The sequence below is a fragment of the Podarcis liolepis genome (assembly GCF_965112155.1).
Source record: "Podarcis liolepis genome assembly, chromosome: W".
Taxonomy (NCBI): domain Eukaryota; kingdom Metazoa; phylum Chordata; class Lepidosauria; order Squamata; family Lacertidae; genus Podarcis; species Podarcis liolepis.
Window position 1 is genome coordinate 439,784 of NC_139568.1, and position 19,783 is coordinate 459,566.

Here is a 19,783-nt window from a genome sequence, read left to right on the forward strand (position 1 = left end):
TCTCAAACAACACGGGGGTCTAGAGGTGTCACGAAGGCTCCGTGGACCGAAGGCTCCTTCTCCTCCCTTCATTTGCTTTCTGTGATTGTAAGCGATCTATCTAACTGGTCCCCTAGCTGCACGTGGAGAGAGACTTCTTACTGAAGAGGTTCAGGGAACAACAAAGAGCTAAGAGTGTGAATGAAAATAAGGCGCCATCGTGTGGGGCCAGAAAGGAACTACATTGGAAAAACAAAGAAATTTACTAAATTACAGTTGGGCGACCCCTAGGGGTGGGAAAACTCTTTTTAGTTAATTAAGACAAATAGAAATACAAAATGAAAAAGGGGGCGTGAACGCCTGCAGAAAGGAGACCATCTAGACAAGAAAATGGGAAAGATGGGAAGGAAATTAAGGACTATGATAATTTGATGGTTGAAATAAGGAAAGAATTTAAACACAACAAACAGTATATTGAGAAAAAATTACTGGAAGTACAGGATTCATTCAATAAGAGATTAGAGGGGGTGGTGGGAGAACTAACAGGAAAAGTAAAAGATTTATCTCTAAGATCCAAAGTACTTGAAGACTCAATGAAAAGGGTTCAAAAAGATATTAAAGAAAATAGGAAAGATACGGATAGGATTAAGACAGAGGTGAAGGAAATAAATAAAATACAGGAAGAGTTACTGGATAGTGCGGCGATGACTCAAATGAGACAGAAACAATCAAACCTGAAATTTAGGGGGATCCCTGAGGAACCAAACGAAAATATAAGATCTAAATTGGTTAGAGAATTGGCAGCTTGAAGGAAGAAGACATAGGATATTCAGTAGCAAATATTTTTCGGATAAAAGCAAAATCAGCCAAAGCCAGAGGGAAGAAACTGCCAGATGTCCTGGTCATGTATAACTCTCTGGATATGAGAAATGAAGTACTAAAGTTAAACTACAACCAAAAACTATGTATTGAGGGAAAGCCAATTATTATATTCAAAGAGATTCCTTCGAGATTTCTTCATAAGAGAAACGTTTATAAAAAACTAACTAACCAGTTGAAGAAAAACGGGATCCAATATAGATGGGAATTCCCGGAAGGGATTTCATTCTATTTCAAGGAAAAAAGATTTAAATTATCCAGCTCTCTGGAATTGGAAAAATTTGCAAGAAGATATGAGAAGGAACCTGGAAGGTTGGGAGGGTGGGAGCCAGAAGGGGAGCAGACAGGGGAAGGGAGGGGTGGAGGTGAAGGAAGTGGAGAGGGAGAAGGGGAGGCAAACCTAGGAGAAGAAAAAGAAGAGGAAGAGACAGATAATAATAATAATAATAATAATAATAATAATAATAATAATAATAATAATAATAATAATAATTTATTTATACCCCGCCCATCTAGCTGGGCCTCCCCAGCCACTCTGGGCGGCTTCCATAAAACCAAAAATACAATAAAATATCACACGTTAAAAACTTCCCTGAACAGGGCTGCCTTAAGATGTCTCCTGAATGTCAGGTAGTTGTTTATCGCTTTGACATCTGCTGGAAGGGTGTTCCACAGGGCGGGCGCCACTACCGAGAAGGCCCTCTGCCTGGTTCCCTGTAGCTTTGCTTCTCGCAATGAGGGAACCGCCAGAAGGCCCTCGGCGCTGGACCTCAGCGTCCGGGCAGAGTGATGGGGGTGGAGACGCTCCTTCAGGTATACTGGACCGAGGCCGTTTAGGGCTTTAAAGGTCAACACCAACACTTTGAATTGTGCTCGGAAACGTACTGGGAGCCAATGCAGATCTTTCAAGACCGGTGCTATATGGTCTCGGCGGCCGCTCCCAGTCACCAGTCTAGCTGCCGCATTCTGGATTAGTTGTAGTTTCCGAGTCACCTTCAAAGGTAGCCCCACGTAGAGTGCATTGCAGTAGTCCAAGCGGGAGATAACCAGAGCATGCACCACTCTGGCGAGACAGTCTGCAGGCAGATAGGGTCTCAACCTACGTACCAGATGGAGCTGGTAAACAGCTGCCCTGGACACAGATTTGACCTGTGCCTCCATGGACAGCTGTGAGTCCAAAATGACTCCCAGGCTGCGCACCTGGTCCTTCAGGGGCACAGTTACCCCATTCAGGACCAGGGAATCCTAACAAGGAACAGTAGATTTAACTTAGATTAGACCACTTACTGATTGTATACTAAAAATGACTTTAAAAATAATCTCGTGGAATGTGAATGGGCTCAACAATAAAAATAAAAGGAACCAAATTGCTCATGTATTGCTTAAAAAGAACCTTGACATAATCTGTCTACAAGAAACTCACGTAACAAGAAAACATAAAAGAATCTTAAGTAATAAGAGATTAGGGTTGGACTTTGTAGCATCGGACAATGTCAAGAAAAGAGGAGTGGTATTATATATAAAAGAAAAATTTGATCCAAAATTAATATATAAAGACGAAGAGGGGAGAATGATAGTGGTACAGATCACCCATCAAGGAGAAAAGATAACTGTGGTTGGGATATAGGCACCCAATGACAAAAAGTCAGCATTTTATTCTGAATTAGGTAACAAATTGTTAGACTGGATGGACCAACAATTGATATTGATGGGGGACTTTAATGGAGTGGTTCTCCCAAACTTGGATAGGTCAACAAGAAAACAGGAAGTGAAGGAGGGCAAACTACCGAAAGCCTTCTTCGAATTAGTGGAGAATATGGGACTAATTGATGCTTGGAGATTTAAAAACCCTACTATAAAACAGTTTACCTTCTTTTCAAATCCAAATCAAAGCTGGGGGAGAATAGACCATATCTAGATTTCGAAGGAACTGATGCAAAGAGTACTTAAGTCTGAAATTCTCCTGCAAACCTTATCTGATCATAATCCAGTATATATGGAGGTAAAAGGAAAAGATTCTAGAACATTTAGATGGAAAATGAATGAAAATCTGTTCAATGATCAAAAGATAATAAATAAAGCAAAAGAGACAATTGAGGAATATTTCAAGTGGAATTTGAATAAAGAAACATCTCTAGAAATGGTGTGGGACGCAGGGAAAGCCGTTATGAGAGGCTTCCTAATTCAGAAAAATAGCATCTTAAAAAAGAAAAAAGAGAAAAGGAAAGAAGAAATTTTAATAAATCTCATGGAGAATGAAAGACAATTAACCATTAAACCAGGAGATGAAATAATAAAACAAAATATAAAGATGCTACAAGCTCAATTTTCCATGATAGTGAACCAGGAGATTGAATAGAGGATCAAAATGATGAAACTTTGAATCTGCAAATAAGATAGGGAAATATCTGGCGTGGCAATTAAGAGAGAGGAAAAAAACAAAACACGATATGTAAGATAAGGGATGGAGAGAGGATAGTGGAGGACCCAAAAGAGATAAAGAAGATATTTCAGAAATACTATAAGGAACTATCCAAAAGAGAAAAAGAGATAGATAACGAGATAGAAGATTATTTTAAAAAATATCAACTGCAACAGATCACGACTGAAGAAAGAGAATATTTAAATCAGACAATTACAGAGGAAGAAATTAGGAAAGCGATAAAGAAAATGAAAATAGGAAAAGCGCTGGGGCCAGATGGTATCTCGGCCAAATACTATAAAATATTAAGTGATCAACTTTCCCCAGTGCTATGTGAAGTCATGAACAATGTACTAAAAGAAGGGAGAATTCCAAATACCTGGAAAGAAGCGTATATTGCCTTAATCCCGAAAAAAGATACTGATGGGTTAGAGGTGAAAAACTATAGACCGATCTCATTATTAAATAACGACTATAAGCTATTCGCAGATGTGTTGGCGGAAAGATTTAAAAAAGTGCTAAATAAAAGAATTCATGAAGACCAAACGGGTTTCCTCCCGGGGAGACAACTGAAAGACAATGTAAGAAACGTGATAGACATTATTGAATACCTGGACTGTAGAATAGACAAGCAGGCGGCGCTGATTTTTATTAATGCCGAGAAGGCATTTGACAATGTCTCCTGGCATTTCATGAAAGAAAATTTAAAAACGATGGGAATTGGTGAAGGATTTAGAAAAGGTATTGAGGCTATTTACCAAGAGCAAAAAGCCAAACTTATAATAAATAATAATACATCGGAAGCCTTCGATATTGCTAAAGGGACCAGGCAAGGCTGTCCCTTATCCCCTTTGTTATTTATAACAGCGTTGGAAGTGTTTAATAAAAGGTTAAGGGAAACACCGGAGGTCAAAGGAATTAAGGTAGGAAGTAAGGAATTCAAAATAAAAGCATTTGCGGATGACCTGATATTAACATTGGAAGATCCAAAGAACAGTTTACAAGAAGCCCTACAGAAATTAGAAGAATTTGGAAAAGTGGCAGGTCTTAAGCTTAACAGGAATAAGACTAAAATGATAACAAAAAATATAACTAAGGAAGATATAGTAGAGTTAGAACAAAAGACGGGAATTACGGTTGCTAAGAAGGTGAAATATTTAGGAGTGTGGATCACAGCAAAAAATATAAATTTATATAAAGATAATCATGAGGCTACTTGGAAGGGTATCAAGAAAGACTTAGAAATCTGGGAGAGACTGAAACTTTCCTTCTTAGGGAGGATATCGGTTATCAAAATGAACGTTCTGCCCAGAATTTTATTTCTGTTCCAAACTATCCCAGTAATGAAAGGATTAAAACAGTGTAAAGATTGGCAAAGGATCTTGGCGAGATTTATTTGGCAGGGAAAAAGATCACGGATAAAAATGAAAATACTGGTAGATAAAAAAGAAAGAGGGGGTTTTTCTTTACCAGACCTGAGTCTATATTACGAAGCGGCTTGTTTAACGTGGGTGAAAGACTGGATAAAGCTAGAGAATACTGATATCTTGGATTTAGAGGGCTTCGATAACAGGTACGGGTGGCACTCGTACCTGTGGTACGAAAAGGTGAAAGTTCATAGAGGCTTTCTAAATCACATAATTAGAGGATCATTATTTCAAGTATGGGAAAGAAATAAGGATCTGCTGGAAAAGAAAACCCCATGGTGGATCTCACCAATAGATGTCCTAACTGTCAAAAAAATCAACATGGAGGGGAAAAAAGCCACCTACGAAGAACTTATCAATAAAACTGATCAGGCTATAAAACTTAAGCCTTATGAGGAGGTAAAGAACGTACTCACGGGGTGGTTGCAATATCACCAAGTGAATGATTTGCTAAAAGATGATAAAAAGAAACAGGGATTTGAAGATAAAAAATCTAAATTTAATGTGGAAGTCATAGAAGGTAAAAACAAAACACTATCTAGGATGTATGACCTCTTACTGGATTGGTATACAAAAGACGAAGAGGTGAAGGAGGCCATGACAAAATGGGCTATAGATATCAGTCACAATATTGACTTTGTAAAGTGGCAAGAGTTGTGGAACGTAAATATGAAATTCACGGCGTGTACGGCACTAAGGGAAAACCTTTGGAAAATGATTTATAGGGGGTACCTCACGCCAGTGAAATTGGCTAAGATTTATAAACTGAAGACTAAGAAATGCTGGAAATGTGGAGAGGGGGATGGTGAGTTCTACCACATGTGGTGGACATGCAGTAAAGTAAAAGGCTTTTGGGAACTGATTTACAATGAACTTAAAAAAAAATTAAATATACTTTCCCCAAAAAGCCTGAAGCTTTCCTGCTAGGAATAGTCGGCAAGGAAATAAAAAAAAAGAGGACAAAAATCTGTTTCTATATGCCACAACGGCCGCTAGAACTATGCTAGCTCAAAGTTGGAAAATGGAGTTAATACCTACTATAAATGACTAGCAGATCAAGTTGATAAATTATGCTGAACTAGCTAGAATAACAGGAAGATTAAGAGACCAGGATGACCAGAAGTTTCATGAAAATTGGAACAAATATCTGACGTATATAAGAGACAAGGGTAGAACTTTGATGACTCTGGCAGGGTTAGAATAACTCTAACAGTGTTTGGCAAATATGTAAAGGAGATAAAACACGTGACTTTAGAAACTATCTGATACTTACCAACGAAGTGAAGGGAAGTCCGAGACTCGGCGGAGCCCAAAATAATTGTGTAATATATATATGACTCTTGTAACGGCTATGTTATATGCAGCTTATGTAATCTAGATTGTATATATGAATAATCAATGAAAAACCAATAAAAATTTATCTGGAAAAGAAAAAGGAAGGAGGGAGGGAGGGAGGGAGGAAAGGAAGGACTGAGAAAAGGAGGAAGGCAGGGATGAAGGAAGGCAGGATAGAGAAAGGGTGGGAGGGATAAAGGAAGGAAGGAAGGAGGAAATGAAGGACTGAGAAAGGGAGGAAGGGAGGGACGATGGAAGGAAGGAAGGAAATAGAAAGGGTGGGAGGGACAAAGGAAGGAAGGACAGAGAAAGGGAGGGAGGAAAGAAGGAAAGAAGGAAGGAAGGAGGGAGGGAGGGAGGAAAGGAAGGACTGAGAAAAGGAGGAAGGCAGGGATGAGGGAAGGAAGGACGGACAGAGGAAGGAAGGAAGGTAGGAAGGGAGTAAAGAGAAAGGGAGACAGGGACAAAGGAAAGAAGGAAAGAAGGTAGGAAGGAAGGAATGACGGAAGGAAAGAAGGACAGAGAAAGGGAGGGAGGAAAGAAGGAAGGAAGGAAGGAAGGAAGGAAGGAAGGAAGGAAGGAAGGAAAGAAAGAAAGAAAGAAAGAAAGAAAGAGAGAGAGAGAAAGGGAGAGAAGGAGGAAGGAAGGAAGGAAGGAAGGAAGGAAGGAAGGAAGGAAGGAAGGAAGGAAGGAAGGAAGGAAGGAAGGAGAAAGGGTGTGTGGGGCGAAGGAAGGTAGGAAGGACAGAGAAAGGGAGAGAGGAAAGAAGGAAGGAAGGAGGGAGGGAGGAAAGGAAGGAAGGACTTAGACTCACGTGGGTCAAAGGCTGCTTCTCCTGGAGGAGGAGAAACTGGTTGCTCCGCTGGTGGCTGCGGTATTCCAAGACGAGGGAAAAATGCTCAATCAGCCTGAGGGAAAGGCGATCCTGGAGGGTCGTTATCACTTCCTGGTAGTGGGGAGAGAATAGCATTTTTGAAAAGAAAAGGGGGGGGGGGGAGAAATCCCTTATTTACAGAAAGTTTCAGCCTTGCTGGCATCACCTTAATTCTGACAAGCAGAGGAAGGTTTTCTTTTTGGAATAATCAATTTTTACAGTTTTATCAAAAATGACTGATTTGGTTCTATTATTAGAAATACATAGACTGATAATTATGAAATTATGGTGAGGTTTAATAAGTTAACTGTTTGTATTTGGACAACTGTTTTGCTCTACTTTATTGGCAGGAGAAAAAGTATCATTTCCTTAATAACAATTTAATTAACTCAAACAATAACATGATAGCATATGTATCTATTTTTGTTAACTGATTTGGTTAAACAATAAAAAATAAATAAGACTGTGTTTTAGCACACATGAAAAACTTAAAACAAATCCTTCTTTCCTGATGTATTAAGAATTACGATGTATCAAGAATTAAGAATGTAACTTCAATAGAATTAAATAAATAAATAAAATAGAATGTAAATTAAATACATTCCGTTAGACTAGAATGTAACTTAAATAGAAAATCTTTTTTCCTCCCAAAGCATTTTACAAGTCATTAATCACTAGGCACTGCTTCCCAGCCCCTCACTCTAAGCACTAGGCGCTGCTTCACTTTCTACCTTGACAGTGGTGCAGCTGTCAAAGGTGAAGGACTTGACCTGCCCATTTTCGAGGAAAACCTTCAGGATGTTGGGGATGAGGAGGAGGGCTTCCTTCTTCAGCATCTCCTGCGAGTGGAAAAGCAGAGGCCGGCAGACAACTACTACTACTACTACTACTAATAATAATAATAATCAACTACCAGACTTTTAGAAGACATCTGAAGGTAGCCCTGTTTAGGCAAGTTTTTAGGTTTGATGTTTTATTCTGTTTTTAATCACCCAGCTGGATGGGCCGAGTATAAATAAATTATTGTTGTTGTTGTTAATTACTTACACCTTGCCCACCAGGCTGGGCCTCCCCAGCCACTCTGTGCAGCACATTAGCTATCTTGAACAAGCCTGAAGAGGCGACGGAGACATGAATAAAGGAGACAACCACATCCCCTCCATTACAGAACTTTCCAGAACTCACCGGCTCTGGCTCCGAGAAGCGCACCTTGGCAGGGTTGGACCTCAGATTGGCCTTCTTTGCGGCGCTGATGAAGGCAGACTTGGGCGACTGGAAGGGGAGAAGGAAAAGATGGGCCTTGTGGGAGATGTTGGCCGCCTTCCAAGATCTCAGCCGAAAAAGCAGATTCCCGATTCGCCGGGGGGTGGGGGTTGAGATGGATGACCCCCGGGGGTCTCACCTGATGGGTTTTCAGCACGGTGAAGATGGTGGACTCCCTGGCACTTCTGCAGTGGAAAAGGAGCAAAGGAGACATTTAGGGTTTCCTCAAGATTCCTGCCTCTCCGGGGGTTTGGACTGGACGACCCTTGGGGGTCCCAGCTCCCCAGGGTTAAAATTCCTCCAGAAAGAATCCATGGATTTGTAGAGGAGGAAGGGACCACCGCTCTTAAATTTCAGAAGGGTCACCCAGTCCGACCAGCGTGTCTCAAACCCGCTTCCTCCTTCCTCACCTCACAATTTTGATGAATCTCTCACGGGTGACATCACTCACATCTTTGTCACCGATGGCCCAGATCTGGTCCCCAGGAAAGAGTTTGTCCTCTGAGGGTCCACCTGCCAAAGGAAGGGGCAGCTGGTGTCTGTCGGGGGGAGAGAGACCCTCAGTGTCTTCTAGTCCAACCCGCTTCCGACTCGATGACCCGACGCTGAGATTCATCCCCAGAATCCTCACCTGCCACCACAGTATGCACTATCACAGGCCTCTCACCACCGGCCACAAACCCGAACCCTCCGTCCGGGTGGCGCTGGATCGTGACCTGTTGGAAGGCCTCGGAAGGCAGCAGTCCGTATTCCATAGCATCCCAGCTTTCCTCTGGCATCACATCTCCAGCGGCAGGAGAAGACAGGATTCCAGGACGCAGGGAGGGAAGAATCCTTTCCTCAGTCTCTAGCCTAATGCACAGAGTCTGGGATGCCAGCAAGGTTGAACTTTTCTGTACAAAAGGGATTTTTATGATTCCAAAAAAGGAAATCTAACCCCTATCCCTAACCCCTATCTCTAACCCCTAACCCCCAACCTCATCCCTAACCCCCAACCCCTATTCCTATCCTTAACCCCTATCACTATCCCTATCCTCAGCCCCTAACCCTTTCTCTTCCCTGCTTTTGGCCTTCCTGGCCTGCAAAGTTGGCATCAATTTGCACATTGCATTTTCGCCAACCGTTCACCAGAATTCCGCAGCTGCTGTGATTGGAATATGAAAGGAATTGGCTGCTGCCCTGTTCCTATAGGAAGGGATGAGAAGAGAGAGAAGAGAGGGAGAAAGGAAGGGAGATTTGAGAAGAGAGAGGGGGGAAGGGAGGAGAGAGAGAGAGAGAGAGAGAGAGAGAGAGAGAGGAAGAGAGAGAAGAGAGGGATAGAGGAAGGGAGATTTGAGAAGAGAGAGGGGGGAAGGGAGAAGAGAGAGAGAGAGAGAGAGAGAGAGAGAGAGAGAGTCCAGGGAGGGAGAGAGAGAAGGAGTCCAGGGAGGGAGAGGGAGGGAAAGAGAGAAGAGGAAGGGAGATTTGAGAGAGGAATGGAGAGCCAGAGAAAGAAAATAGAGAGAAAGAGAGGAGAGAGGTGGGGAAGGAGAGAAAGAGAGGGGGGGAGATGGGGAAGAGAAAGAGAGGGAGGAAGAGGAAAGAGAGGGGGAAGATGTGACCCCGGAGGGAGAGGAGAAAGAAAGAGAGAGAAGGGAGGGGGGAGAGAGAGATGGGGGAATGAGATAGAAGAAGGGAGATTTGAGAGAGGAATGGAGAGAGAAAGAGAAAGAAAGAAGAGAGATGGGGAAGGTGAGAAAGAGAGGAAGGCCTGAGATTCATCCTGCATCGGCATGACCTGTTTTTGACATCGACATCATCATCATCATCATGGCTTTCCTTTGACCCACCAAGCTTGTAACTCCATCCAAAGTAGCATCAGCGGTCCCTTCCCGCCCTATTATTATTCTCCCCTTCTCCCCTTCTCTCCTCCCCCCGTCTCATCCTTCTCTCCTTCGATACATTCCTCTCCTTCCTCGGATGTCGGGTGTTCGGTTGGAGATTCCTGGACCATTCACGGCGGCAGGGATCTCAAGAGAGAAGCCTGGAATCCAGTGAGGTGACACTAGTGGTTCCCCTAAACCCCGAGGTCCTTTTCACACGTGCTACGAGCAGCGGGTCAGACTGGATGATCCTCGGGTCCCTTCCCAGCCGACTGTTCCATTCGCCGCGCAATCGCTGGTGCGGGGGAAAGGGTCGAAATGGACTTACCCGATTGGTAGGGAGGGTCGTTTTAAGGAGATCTTCGGGGGCTATCCTGTCCCCCATCTGCCCCAATGGGGGTCCCCTGCGCCCCACAACCGTCGCCATCCGTGGCCCCCAAAAAGCACGAGGCGAGATGGGGCGCCGGGACCGTTGCATCCCCCTTCGGGAAGACTGGGGGGGACCAGAGGGATTTGCCCGCTTGGGGGGGACACCTGCCCCCAAACTGCCCCCTTCGTAGCCCCCCAAGCGCATGCTTTGGGCTACGTGACCGCGCATCCTTCGGGAAACGGGGGGCAGGAAGAGGGAGGGAGCCGTTTTGGGGAGCATTAGAAGGAGAACTTGGGGACCCCTCGACCTGCTCCATCGGGAACCCCAAAACCAGAAGCGGAGGGCGCACCCCTGGGGCGAAAGCAGCCCCCCTCCCCAGTTTTTTTAGAGGGGTCGCGAGCCTTACCGGGACTCTCTGCGGCCCCCCGAAACCGGGGCGGGAAGACGAGGGGGGGGGGACAGCTCCGGCCGCGCCGGCGCACTCGCGGAGCTCGTCGTCACTGCAGCAGACGGGAAGGGAGGGGGGAAGCGAAGAGGGAAGGGGCGCCCTAAAAGTCATCCAGACTGACCCCCCTGCGAGGCGGGAAACGAAGTGCAGGATCCTTGAATGGGGGAGCTAGAAGGGAGCCCGAAATGACTTCCAGGCAGACCCCCCTGCAATGCAGGGATCTAGAATGGGGGAGCCAGAAGGGAGCCCCTACAATGCAGAAGAGAGCCCTCTTCCTTCCTTCTTCTTCGGGTGGTTCATCATTATCATTATCATTTATATATCACCCTATACCAGGAATATAATCGTAGAATGGCAGAGGCGGAAGCGGGTCAGAATAGATTACCCCAGAGACCCTTTATCCTCTCTCTCTCTTTCCCCATCCCTCTCTTCTCTCTCTCTCTCTTCTTTTTCTGCGCTCTCTCTCTTCTTTCTTTCTTTCTTTCTTTCTTTCTTTCTTTCTTTCTTTCTTTCTTTCTTTCTTTCTTTCTTTCTTTCTTTCTCCTCTCTATTTTCTTTCTCTTCCCCTCCTCTCTTTCTTTCTCCTTCCCTCTTTCCCCCATCCCTCTCTTCTCTCTCTTCCCCTCTTTTCTTTCCCCTCTTTTCCTTTCTCCTTCTCTCCCTCTTTTTTCCTCTCTTCTCCCTCATCTCCCCCTCTCTTTCTACTCTCTAGCTCTCTCTCTCCCCTTCTCTTTGTGTCTCCCCGCCCCCCCCCATTGTTATTCTTTCTGCGCTTTAGGGACGATTTCCCTTTATTTTGGAGGGGGGAAATTGCATTTTTTCTTCCGGATTATCATTTCCTTTATTTTTGGGGTTCTCCCTCCCCCCCCAACCGCTCTTCCTATCACGTGATTCCTTCTCCCTCCCTCCTCCTCTCGGAAAGGCGGAGCGCGGAGCATCCTCTGCAGCGGCCGCCGGGCCAAACAGAGGCGAGGGCCTCCCTGCGCCCCCCCCTCCAGGAGCGAATCCCACCCCCTTCCCCGAGCGCGGATTTCGAGGCCTGTGCGCCCTTCCCCCCCCCGAAAACGCGCGTTTTTACTCATCCAAACGGATCCGGCTGCGACCCCCGCCCTACGCCACCCTCCGGGAGCGCATCGTCCACCTGCGCCCCCCAAGTGCGGGTATCTGCGCGCCCCCCCCAAGGCGTCGGGAGGAACCCCCTGAGAATTCGGCCCGAGTGAGGATTTCGCGGCCTGGCTGCGCCCCCCAAGAGCGCATCTCGCGGCCGGAGGTATCCACGGATCCGGCCTCGTCCTCCTCCTCCACCCCCCCCAACCGGATTCCACCTTTTTCCGGGGGTCGGCGCATTTCCTGCGCAGCCGCCTTCGGGAGCGCAACTTTCACCTTGTCGGATCCGTCCCTGGTCCCGCCAATCTCGCCTAACCCCCACCCCACCCCCAGCGCATTTTCCCACGCTGTGCGCAGACTCTCTTCCTGCAAAGGCGCATCTCCTCTCCAAAAGCTGCATCCTCTCCTTGGCGCATTTCCACGTCGGCGCGCAGCTTCTTCTCCTCGGATCCGGCCCCGGTCCCGCCATCCTCGCCTGCGCCCCCCGAAGGCGCATTTCCCACGTTGCGCGCAGATTCCATTGGCGGCCTGTCCTCCTTCAAAAGCAGGATCCTCGGGCGGCTTTTCCTGGGCACATTTCCACGTTGGCTTCTCCTCCTTGGATCCGTCCGTGGTCCCACCATCCTTGCCTGCGCATTTCCCACCTTTGGGCGCAGTCTCTCCCTCAGCGCATCCTTCCCGTGGGCCGGAGCGTCTCCATTCGCGGCCTGCGCCCCAGACAGCGCATTTCCTGCTTTTGGGCGCGCAGCCTTTCCTCGCATCCCTCCTTCCCGTTGGCCTGCGCGCCCGCCCATCCTCGCCTGCTCGCCGGACGGCGCATTTTCCTCCTGACAGTCTCCAAAAAGCGCATTTTCTGCATTTGGGCGCAGCCTTTCCTCGTTTCCCAAAAGCGCATCTCCTTCGTTGACGCGCAGCCTTTCCCTGTCTCCGCAAGCAAGAGCGCATAATTCCTGTTGGCCAGAGACTCTCCGTCGGCGGCCGATCCTCCCCTGCGCCCCCCAAAGCTCATTCCCCACATTGGGGCGCAGCGTCTCCGATTGCGGCTCCCGGACCGCAACTTCCGCGTCCCGCCACCGTCTACCGAAGCGCCTTTTCCACGTGCGCCCGCTCGCCGGAGACTCCGTTGGCTCCTCTCCTCCGCCACCCTGCGCCCAACCGGAGCGCTTTTCTTCTCCCGTCCGTTTTGCGCCATGGCGAGGCTGCCGGGAGGAGCCTGCGCCGGCTCCTGCTGAGCGCCGCTCTTCGATTCGGATTTCCATTCGCTTCAGGTGAACAGGCCGGCCCCACCTCTGCCCCCATTTTGGGGGTGCTGCCCCCCCCCGACCTCCCACCTCTCGGAAATGCGGGGACTGCACGGCGGCGCATGGGCGGCGCTGTGTCTCCTCCTCCGCTGCTGCTGCTGCTGGGCGCACAGGTAGGTTTGGGGGGCTCACCTGGGGTTTTTTGGGGGCGGAAAAGTCGCAAGGGGCTCTCCTGGGGGGGGGTTGGGGGCGGACATAGAGCGGGGGGGCTCACCTGGGGTTTTGTTTAGGGGTGCACAGGTAGCTTAATCTGAGAGGGGGGCTCCCCTGGGGGTTTGGGGGGATGGACAGGTAGCAGGGGTTACCTTAGGGGTTTGGGGGACAGAGAGGTAGTGGGGGCTCACCTGTGGGGGTTAGGGGGTGCACAGGTAGGCGAACCTGAGAGGGGGGCTCCTCTGGGGTTTGGGGGGATGGAAAAGGTAGCAGGGCTACTTGTGGGGTTTTTAGAAGGCACACAGGTAGGTTAACCTGTAGGGGGCTCCCCTGTGAGGGGTTTTTGGGGTCCCCTAGCTCCCCCCCACAGAATAGGGGAGAGACCCTTTCCAATTGCCATGAAAAGCATGATGCCCCCATATTTCAACCCCCCCCCAATTTATATGAAATTTATATAATATATTATATTGGGGTGCCCAGCTGGAATTCAGGGGGGCAAGTTTAAAGGAGGCCATGAAAAGCATGATGCCCCTAATATCTCAAATGCCTCTAATCTATATGAACCCCACAATATTTTATTCCAGCTGGACACCCCAATAGAATATATGAAGGGGCCCCCAAGTTTATTGGGGCTCCCAATATCTTCTCCCAGCTGGGACCCCCCAAATTTCTTATCAGCTGGGCGCCCCAATATAATAGATTCGGTGGCAGGTTTAAATGATGTGGGGCCCCCATGTTTTAATCCAGCTGGGCACCCCAATATACGAAGGACCCCCCCAAATGTATAGGGTGCCATGTGGGGTGGGGCTCAATGGGGACCCTCCCCCAATATTTTATCTCAGCCGCTTGGAGGACAAACCATGGTCTTCTCCTGTTTTGCAGCCCCTCCACTGGCAACATCTCGGTGGTCAAGGACATTGTGGACAAGCTCCTCAAAGGCTACGATGTCCGCCTGCGGCCCGATTTCGGAGGTAAGGCAGCGCGGTCTAAAGGTTAGAGCATGAATCCAATTGATAATAAATCAGGTAATCAATAATAAGCCAGGTCATAAATTAATAAATGATGATCTATTATCAACTTTTATTATTTTCTTATTAATCTATGGTTCAGTTTTATTTCGGAGGTAAGGCAGAGGTGCCTAAAGGTTAGAGCATAAATCCGATCAATAATAAATTATATAATTAATCATAAATAGGAAGTTAGGTCATAAATAAATAAATGATTATTTATTATCCCCTTTTATTATTGCTTTTATTATTTTCTTATAATCTATTGTTCAATTTGCTGTTATTCCTTATTGACTTTTAGCCTTTCCTCATGTTCTAAAGTTATGATTTTATTTTTAAAATTTTATTCTTTAATTTTATGGCATTATTATTTATGACTTTATTTTATTATTTCCTTATTGTTTATTATCTCATCTTCCCATTGAGGGTTTGATTTTATGGTTTCATTATGTGATCGTTTCATCACCAGTCAAAAAATTAACCGATTATGAGTTTCATTAGCAATTAATAAATTTATTACTTTGTTTTAATATAATAATAATCTATTATTGTAATATAATATAATATGATATGATATGATATAATAATCTGTTGTTGTTTTGTTGTTGTTATTACTATTTCAGGGAACCCTGTGGTGGTGGGGATGAGCATCCACATCTCGAGCATCGACCAGATTTCCGAAGTCAACATGGTAAGTTGGACGAACTCCCGCCGGGTCCGGATTCGAATCCTGAGGGAAAAGATGGCTTTCCTTCTATCCTTTCCTGCTATCCTATCCTCCTTTATTCCTTCTCTCCTATCCTTCTCTCCTTCCATCTTTCAATTTCCCCATCTCTCTCTCTCTCTCTCTCTCTCTCTCTCTCTCTCTCTCTCTCTCTCTCTCTTTCTCTCTCTCCCCTCTGCCAGGACTATACCATCCCCATGTACTTCCAGCAGAGCTGGCGGGACAAGCGGCTCGCCTAGGGCGACCTGCCTCTCCACCTTCTCTCCTCCTATCCTCTCATCCTTCTATCCTTCAATTTCCCCCATCTCTCTCTTTCTTTTCTCCTCCGCCAGGACTATACCATCACCATGTACTTCCAGCAGAGCTGGCGGGACAAGCGACTCGCCTATGGCGATCTGCCATTCAACCTGACACTCGACAACCGAGTCGCCGACCAGCTCTGGCTCCCAGACACCTACTTCCTGAACGACAAAAAGTCCTTCCTGCATGGCGTCACCGTCAAGAACCGCATGATCCGCTTGCACCCGGACGGCACCGTCCTCTACGGCCTGAGGTGGGTGGATATTAACAATATTAATCACCAATAATCAAGAACCGATTCGCTCCGGCCGGTTCGTTATTGCAAATATGGTCAGTTAATGGGTGGTTTTGTTCTCGCCTAGTGATCACCGCGAAGTGGGTGATAATCAGTTTTTATTGGGCGTATTGATCAATACGGGCGATTATTAATGGACGAGTCATTATTAATGGACAGATCATGATTAATGATTATTAATGGACGGATCATGATTATTGGATGGATCATGATTAATGACGGCTTTCGTCCTTGCATAGTGATCACGGTTAAATATTATCAATTTTGAGACATATTGATAGTCCATTAAAAAATAGCGATCTGATAAATACATATTCATTTATACTTAGCAATTAATAGTCCATAAAATTAACCGTCCAATTAATACTTATCAATAGGCAAATTTAGAGAAATATTTGCTGGTTCAGACATAGGACCAGGAATATCATCCAAATAGGGGTCGAACCCCCCCCCAATCAATATGTAGCATCCCCCGCGTCCGTCAATCAGTGATCCCCATAATGGATCCCTGGAATCCACTCACGCTCTCTCTCCGCAGGATCACGACAACCGCTGCCTGCATGATGGATCTCCGGAGATACCCCCTGGATCAGCAGAATTGCACCCTGGAAATTGAGAGCTGTGCGTATCATTCAATGAAATTAAATTATTGCTTGTTAATTGAGGAATAATTAAAAGTATTATCCAGGAATTATCCAGGAATAACTTTAAGGCAGGAATAATTTTAAGGCAGGGTTAATTTTAAACCAGGGTTAATTTTAAACCAGGAGGATTTTAATTGGGGAATAATGTTAACCCGGGAATAATGTTAAAACAGGATTAATTTTCAACCAGGATTAATTTTAAGACGGGAATAATTTTAAGACGGGAATAATTTTAAGACGGGAATAATTTTAAGACGGGAATAATTTTAAAACGGGAATAATTCTAATCTGGGAATTAGAATTAATCCAGGAATACTTTTAAACCAGGATTAATTTTAAGACTGGAATAATTTTCAACCAGGAATCATTCTCATTATTTTTTATTTTCTTTCCTCCCAGACGGCTACACTGTCGATGACATTGTCTTCTTCTGGCAAGGAAACTCTTCGGCCGTGACAGGGATGGAGGTATTGGAGTTGCCCCAGTTCACCATCATTGAGCAGAAGCTGGTCACCCGTGAGGTGGTCTTCACCACAGGTGGGTTCCCCCTGTGGGGCCATCTAGTCTAACCCCCTGGCCAAAATCCCAGGGTTGTTGGACACACCATGATCCTCCAGTCCACCCTTCACTGAAGATACCAGAGATGTCCCCACCAATTCACCTGGATCCTGGGCTCCTGTCCAGTTTGACCATCTCCTCTTTCTCCAACAGGGTCCTACCTCCGCCTGTCGCTCAGCTTCCGCATCAAGAGGAACATCGGCTACTTCATCCTGCAGACCTACATGCCCTCCATCCTCATCACCATCCTCTCCTGGGTCTCCTTTTGGATCAACTACGACGCTTCGGCCGCCCGGGTGGCCCTAGGTGAGGAGATCCTGAGATCTTGCTCTGCGGTCCTGCTACCAAGGGTCCAAGTGTTCCTCCCTAAATGCAGGACCCTCTTGACATTCATTGGGTTGAATTCAGGTGAAGTTGGAGAACCACCAAGCCCCTGAGAACCTTCTCCCATATCCTGGTGGCAAGCTGGTGGTCCACCAAGACCCTAAAGGTCCACCATCCTTCTATCGGTCCATCTAATTTTCCTTAAAGGCAGGACCTGACCTTGATCCCATTTGGTGAAGTGGTGCCCAGTTCTCCGACCCGTTAAGGTCATATGGAATCCAGATTCAATATGAAATTGTTGGATTTCCATGGATGTTTTTATATATCCGTCTTCAGTCATGACATTGATTGATTTCAGAGTATGAAAACATTTGATTTCAATATATCGGGCCCATCCTTGGATATTACAAAAAATTTTTGATCGTTATCGTGATGGAGGTTTGAATTATGGTGCCTTCCCTGTGCTGTAATTCCCAGCCACCCAACTAACCCTGTTTCTTCTCCCACCCCCACCCGCTGCGGCACCCAGGGGTGACGACCGTCCTGACCATGACGACCATCAACACCCACCTGCGGGAGACACTGCCCAAGATCCCGTACGTCAAGGCGATTGACGTCTACCTGATGGGCTGCTTCGTCTTCGTCTTCCTGGCACTGCTGGAATATGCCCTGGTGAACTACATTTTCTTTGGGCGAGGGCCCCGCCAGCAGAAAAGACGTGCCCGGCACCTGGAGCCCCGGACTCAGGTGCGAGATTCCTGCCTAAAAACCGAATGGGGATGGGTGACCCTCGGGGGCCGAATTCGAGGCCGAGATCCCTGTGGATAGGGATGGGTGAACCTCAGGGTCCTGGATTTGAGGCCAAGATCCCCGTGGGTCAGGATGGGTGACCCTCAGGGGCCCAAATTCGAGGTCGAGATCCCTGCGGGTTGGGATAGATGACCCTGATCTCCCTTCTCTCCTTTCAGCCCGACCCATATGGCAACCTCCTTCTGGCTGGCGTCTCCGACAGCAACTGCCCGCTCTTCTCCACGTCACCCTCGCCGGACCTGCGCCCCTGCGGCCTGCGCGGGTTCGAATCTTCAGGCACTGCCCTACACTCCCGGAAGGCACCTGCCTGCCGCGCTGCCCGGGCCAACTGCCACCTGCGCCGGAGGTCCTCCAAGCTGAAGCTGAAGATCCCTGACCTGGCTGACGTCAGCACCATCGACAAGTGGTCCCGGGTTCTATTCCCCATCACCTTCGGCTTCTTCAACCTCCTCTACTGGTTGTACTACGTCAACTGACATCCAAGAGGGAGAGTGCCGGGCGCCGGATTCGGGTCCTGCCCCCACCCCAGCCTTTCCTCCTCTCCGCTTCCCATTCGTCCTGTCCCCTCACAGTACCTTCCTTTTCCCTTAAGAGTCACTTCCTGTACGCTCTCAGGAACTTCCTGTTCCCTTACGGGCCCTTCCTGTTCTCTCACAGCCCCTTCCTGTTCTCAGCCCCTTCTTGTTCTTGAACAGCCCCTACCTGTTCCCTCACAGTCCCTTCCGGTTTTACCCCTTCCTGTTCCCTTCAATTCACTTCCTCTTTGCTCTCAGGCACTTCCTGTTCCCCCACAGTCCCTTTCTTCTCCCTCACAGTCCCTTCCTGTTCTCTCCCAGTCCCTTCTTATTCTCTCTCAGTCCCTTTCTGTTCCCTTAAAAGTTCCTTTCTGTCCCTTCCCTGCCCCTTCCCTCCCCACTTCCTGGCCCCTTGCAGCCACTTCCTGTCCCAAATCAGCCATGGAGAACCCACTGTTTCAAGTAACGGGAAACGAGGAACAAGCCACGCCTCCTAACTTCCAGTACTTTCTCTTCCTCCTCCTCCTTGGACCAGCCGGGCTTCCTTCCCACCGGCCACTTCCCTTCCGTTGCTTCTGCCATTACAGGTTCCGGCGGACGGACTTTTCCGGAACTGACTTGAACCGAGTTTACAGTTTTCTACCTACCTAGCGACCGACCGACCAATGGGATCTCTCCGTTCTCACGTTTTGGGTTTTTTCCCCTTGTTGTTCTGGGAGGGATTTGGGGAAAGTGCTCCTGAGCGTGTGCAGAGTTCCTTTTTTTTCTAAGCAATGTACATGAACCTTAAGAAAACACATTTTGAAAACTGTTCGATATCCATCGGTTGGGAATCTTTCTCGTCTCTTCCCCGTCCCCCCTTATGAAATCAGAGAATTTCACTTTAAATATACGGCCTTAGAAGAAAAACAGCAACCGGTGTCCGTTTCTTTTCTTTCAAAAATGGGGCTGAGGGGATATGTTTTATGGTAATAAAACATCATATATCATATCATATAGATATTAATTAGATCTAATTTACATTTATATGATATACACACATACTTAGACATTTCATTATTGATATATTTTTATATTATTGATATATATTTATATTCAATATATTATTAGATATATATAAATACCATAATGACGTGTTGCATAATACATCACATATTTATCTTTTTTATGGTTATATATATATATA

The 19,783-nt window shown here is 46.8% G+C and overlaps 2 protein-coding genes across 2 annotated transcripts in view; one reads left to right on the plus strand and one right to left on the minus strand.

The window, feature by feature from the left end:
- The window catches only part of LOC310697660 (FERM and PDZ domain-containing protein 3-like), a 91,444-nt gene extending 82,377 nt beyond the window's left edge, over positions 1-9,067 (minus strand). The window contains exons 1-6 of the mRNA XM_083484325.1: positions 8,811-9,067; positions 8,590-8,692; positions 8,319-8,364; positions 8,102-8,188; positions 7,648-7,755; positions 6,857-6,988 (exon numbers count right to left, since the gene is read on the minus strand). Of these exons, the coding sequence (XP_083340451.1) occupies positions 6,857-6,988; positions 7,648-7,755; positions 8,102-8,188; positions 8,319-8,364; positions 8,590-8,692; positions 8,811-8,958 (624 nt within the window). The 5' untranslated portion in view covers positions 8,959-9,067. The remainder of the gene's footprint in view (positions 1-6,856; positions 6,989-7,647; positions 7,756-8,101; positions 8,189-8,318; positions 8,365-8,589; positions 8,693-8,810) is intronic.
- A 3,205-nt stretch (positions 9,068-12,272) lies between these two features.
- Positions 12,273-19,506, plus strand: LOC310697673 (gamma-aminobutyric acid receptor subunit beta-4-like). Its single transcript, XM_083484360.1, has 9 exons — positions 12,273-13,380; positions 14,303-14,391; positions 15,051-15,118; positions 15,484-15,704; positions 16,285-16,367; positions 16,790-16,927; positions 17,102-17,254; positions 17,802-18,019; positions 18,241-19,506. The coding sequence occupies exons 1-9, from the start codon at positions 13,307-13,309 to the stop codon at positions 18,556-18,558; spliced, it is 1,362 nt and encodes a 453-aa protein (XP_083340486.1). The 5' UTR covers positions 12,273-13,306; the 3' UTR covers positions 18,559-19,506.
- Positions 19,507-19,783: the final 277 nt, after the last annotated feature.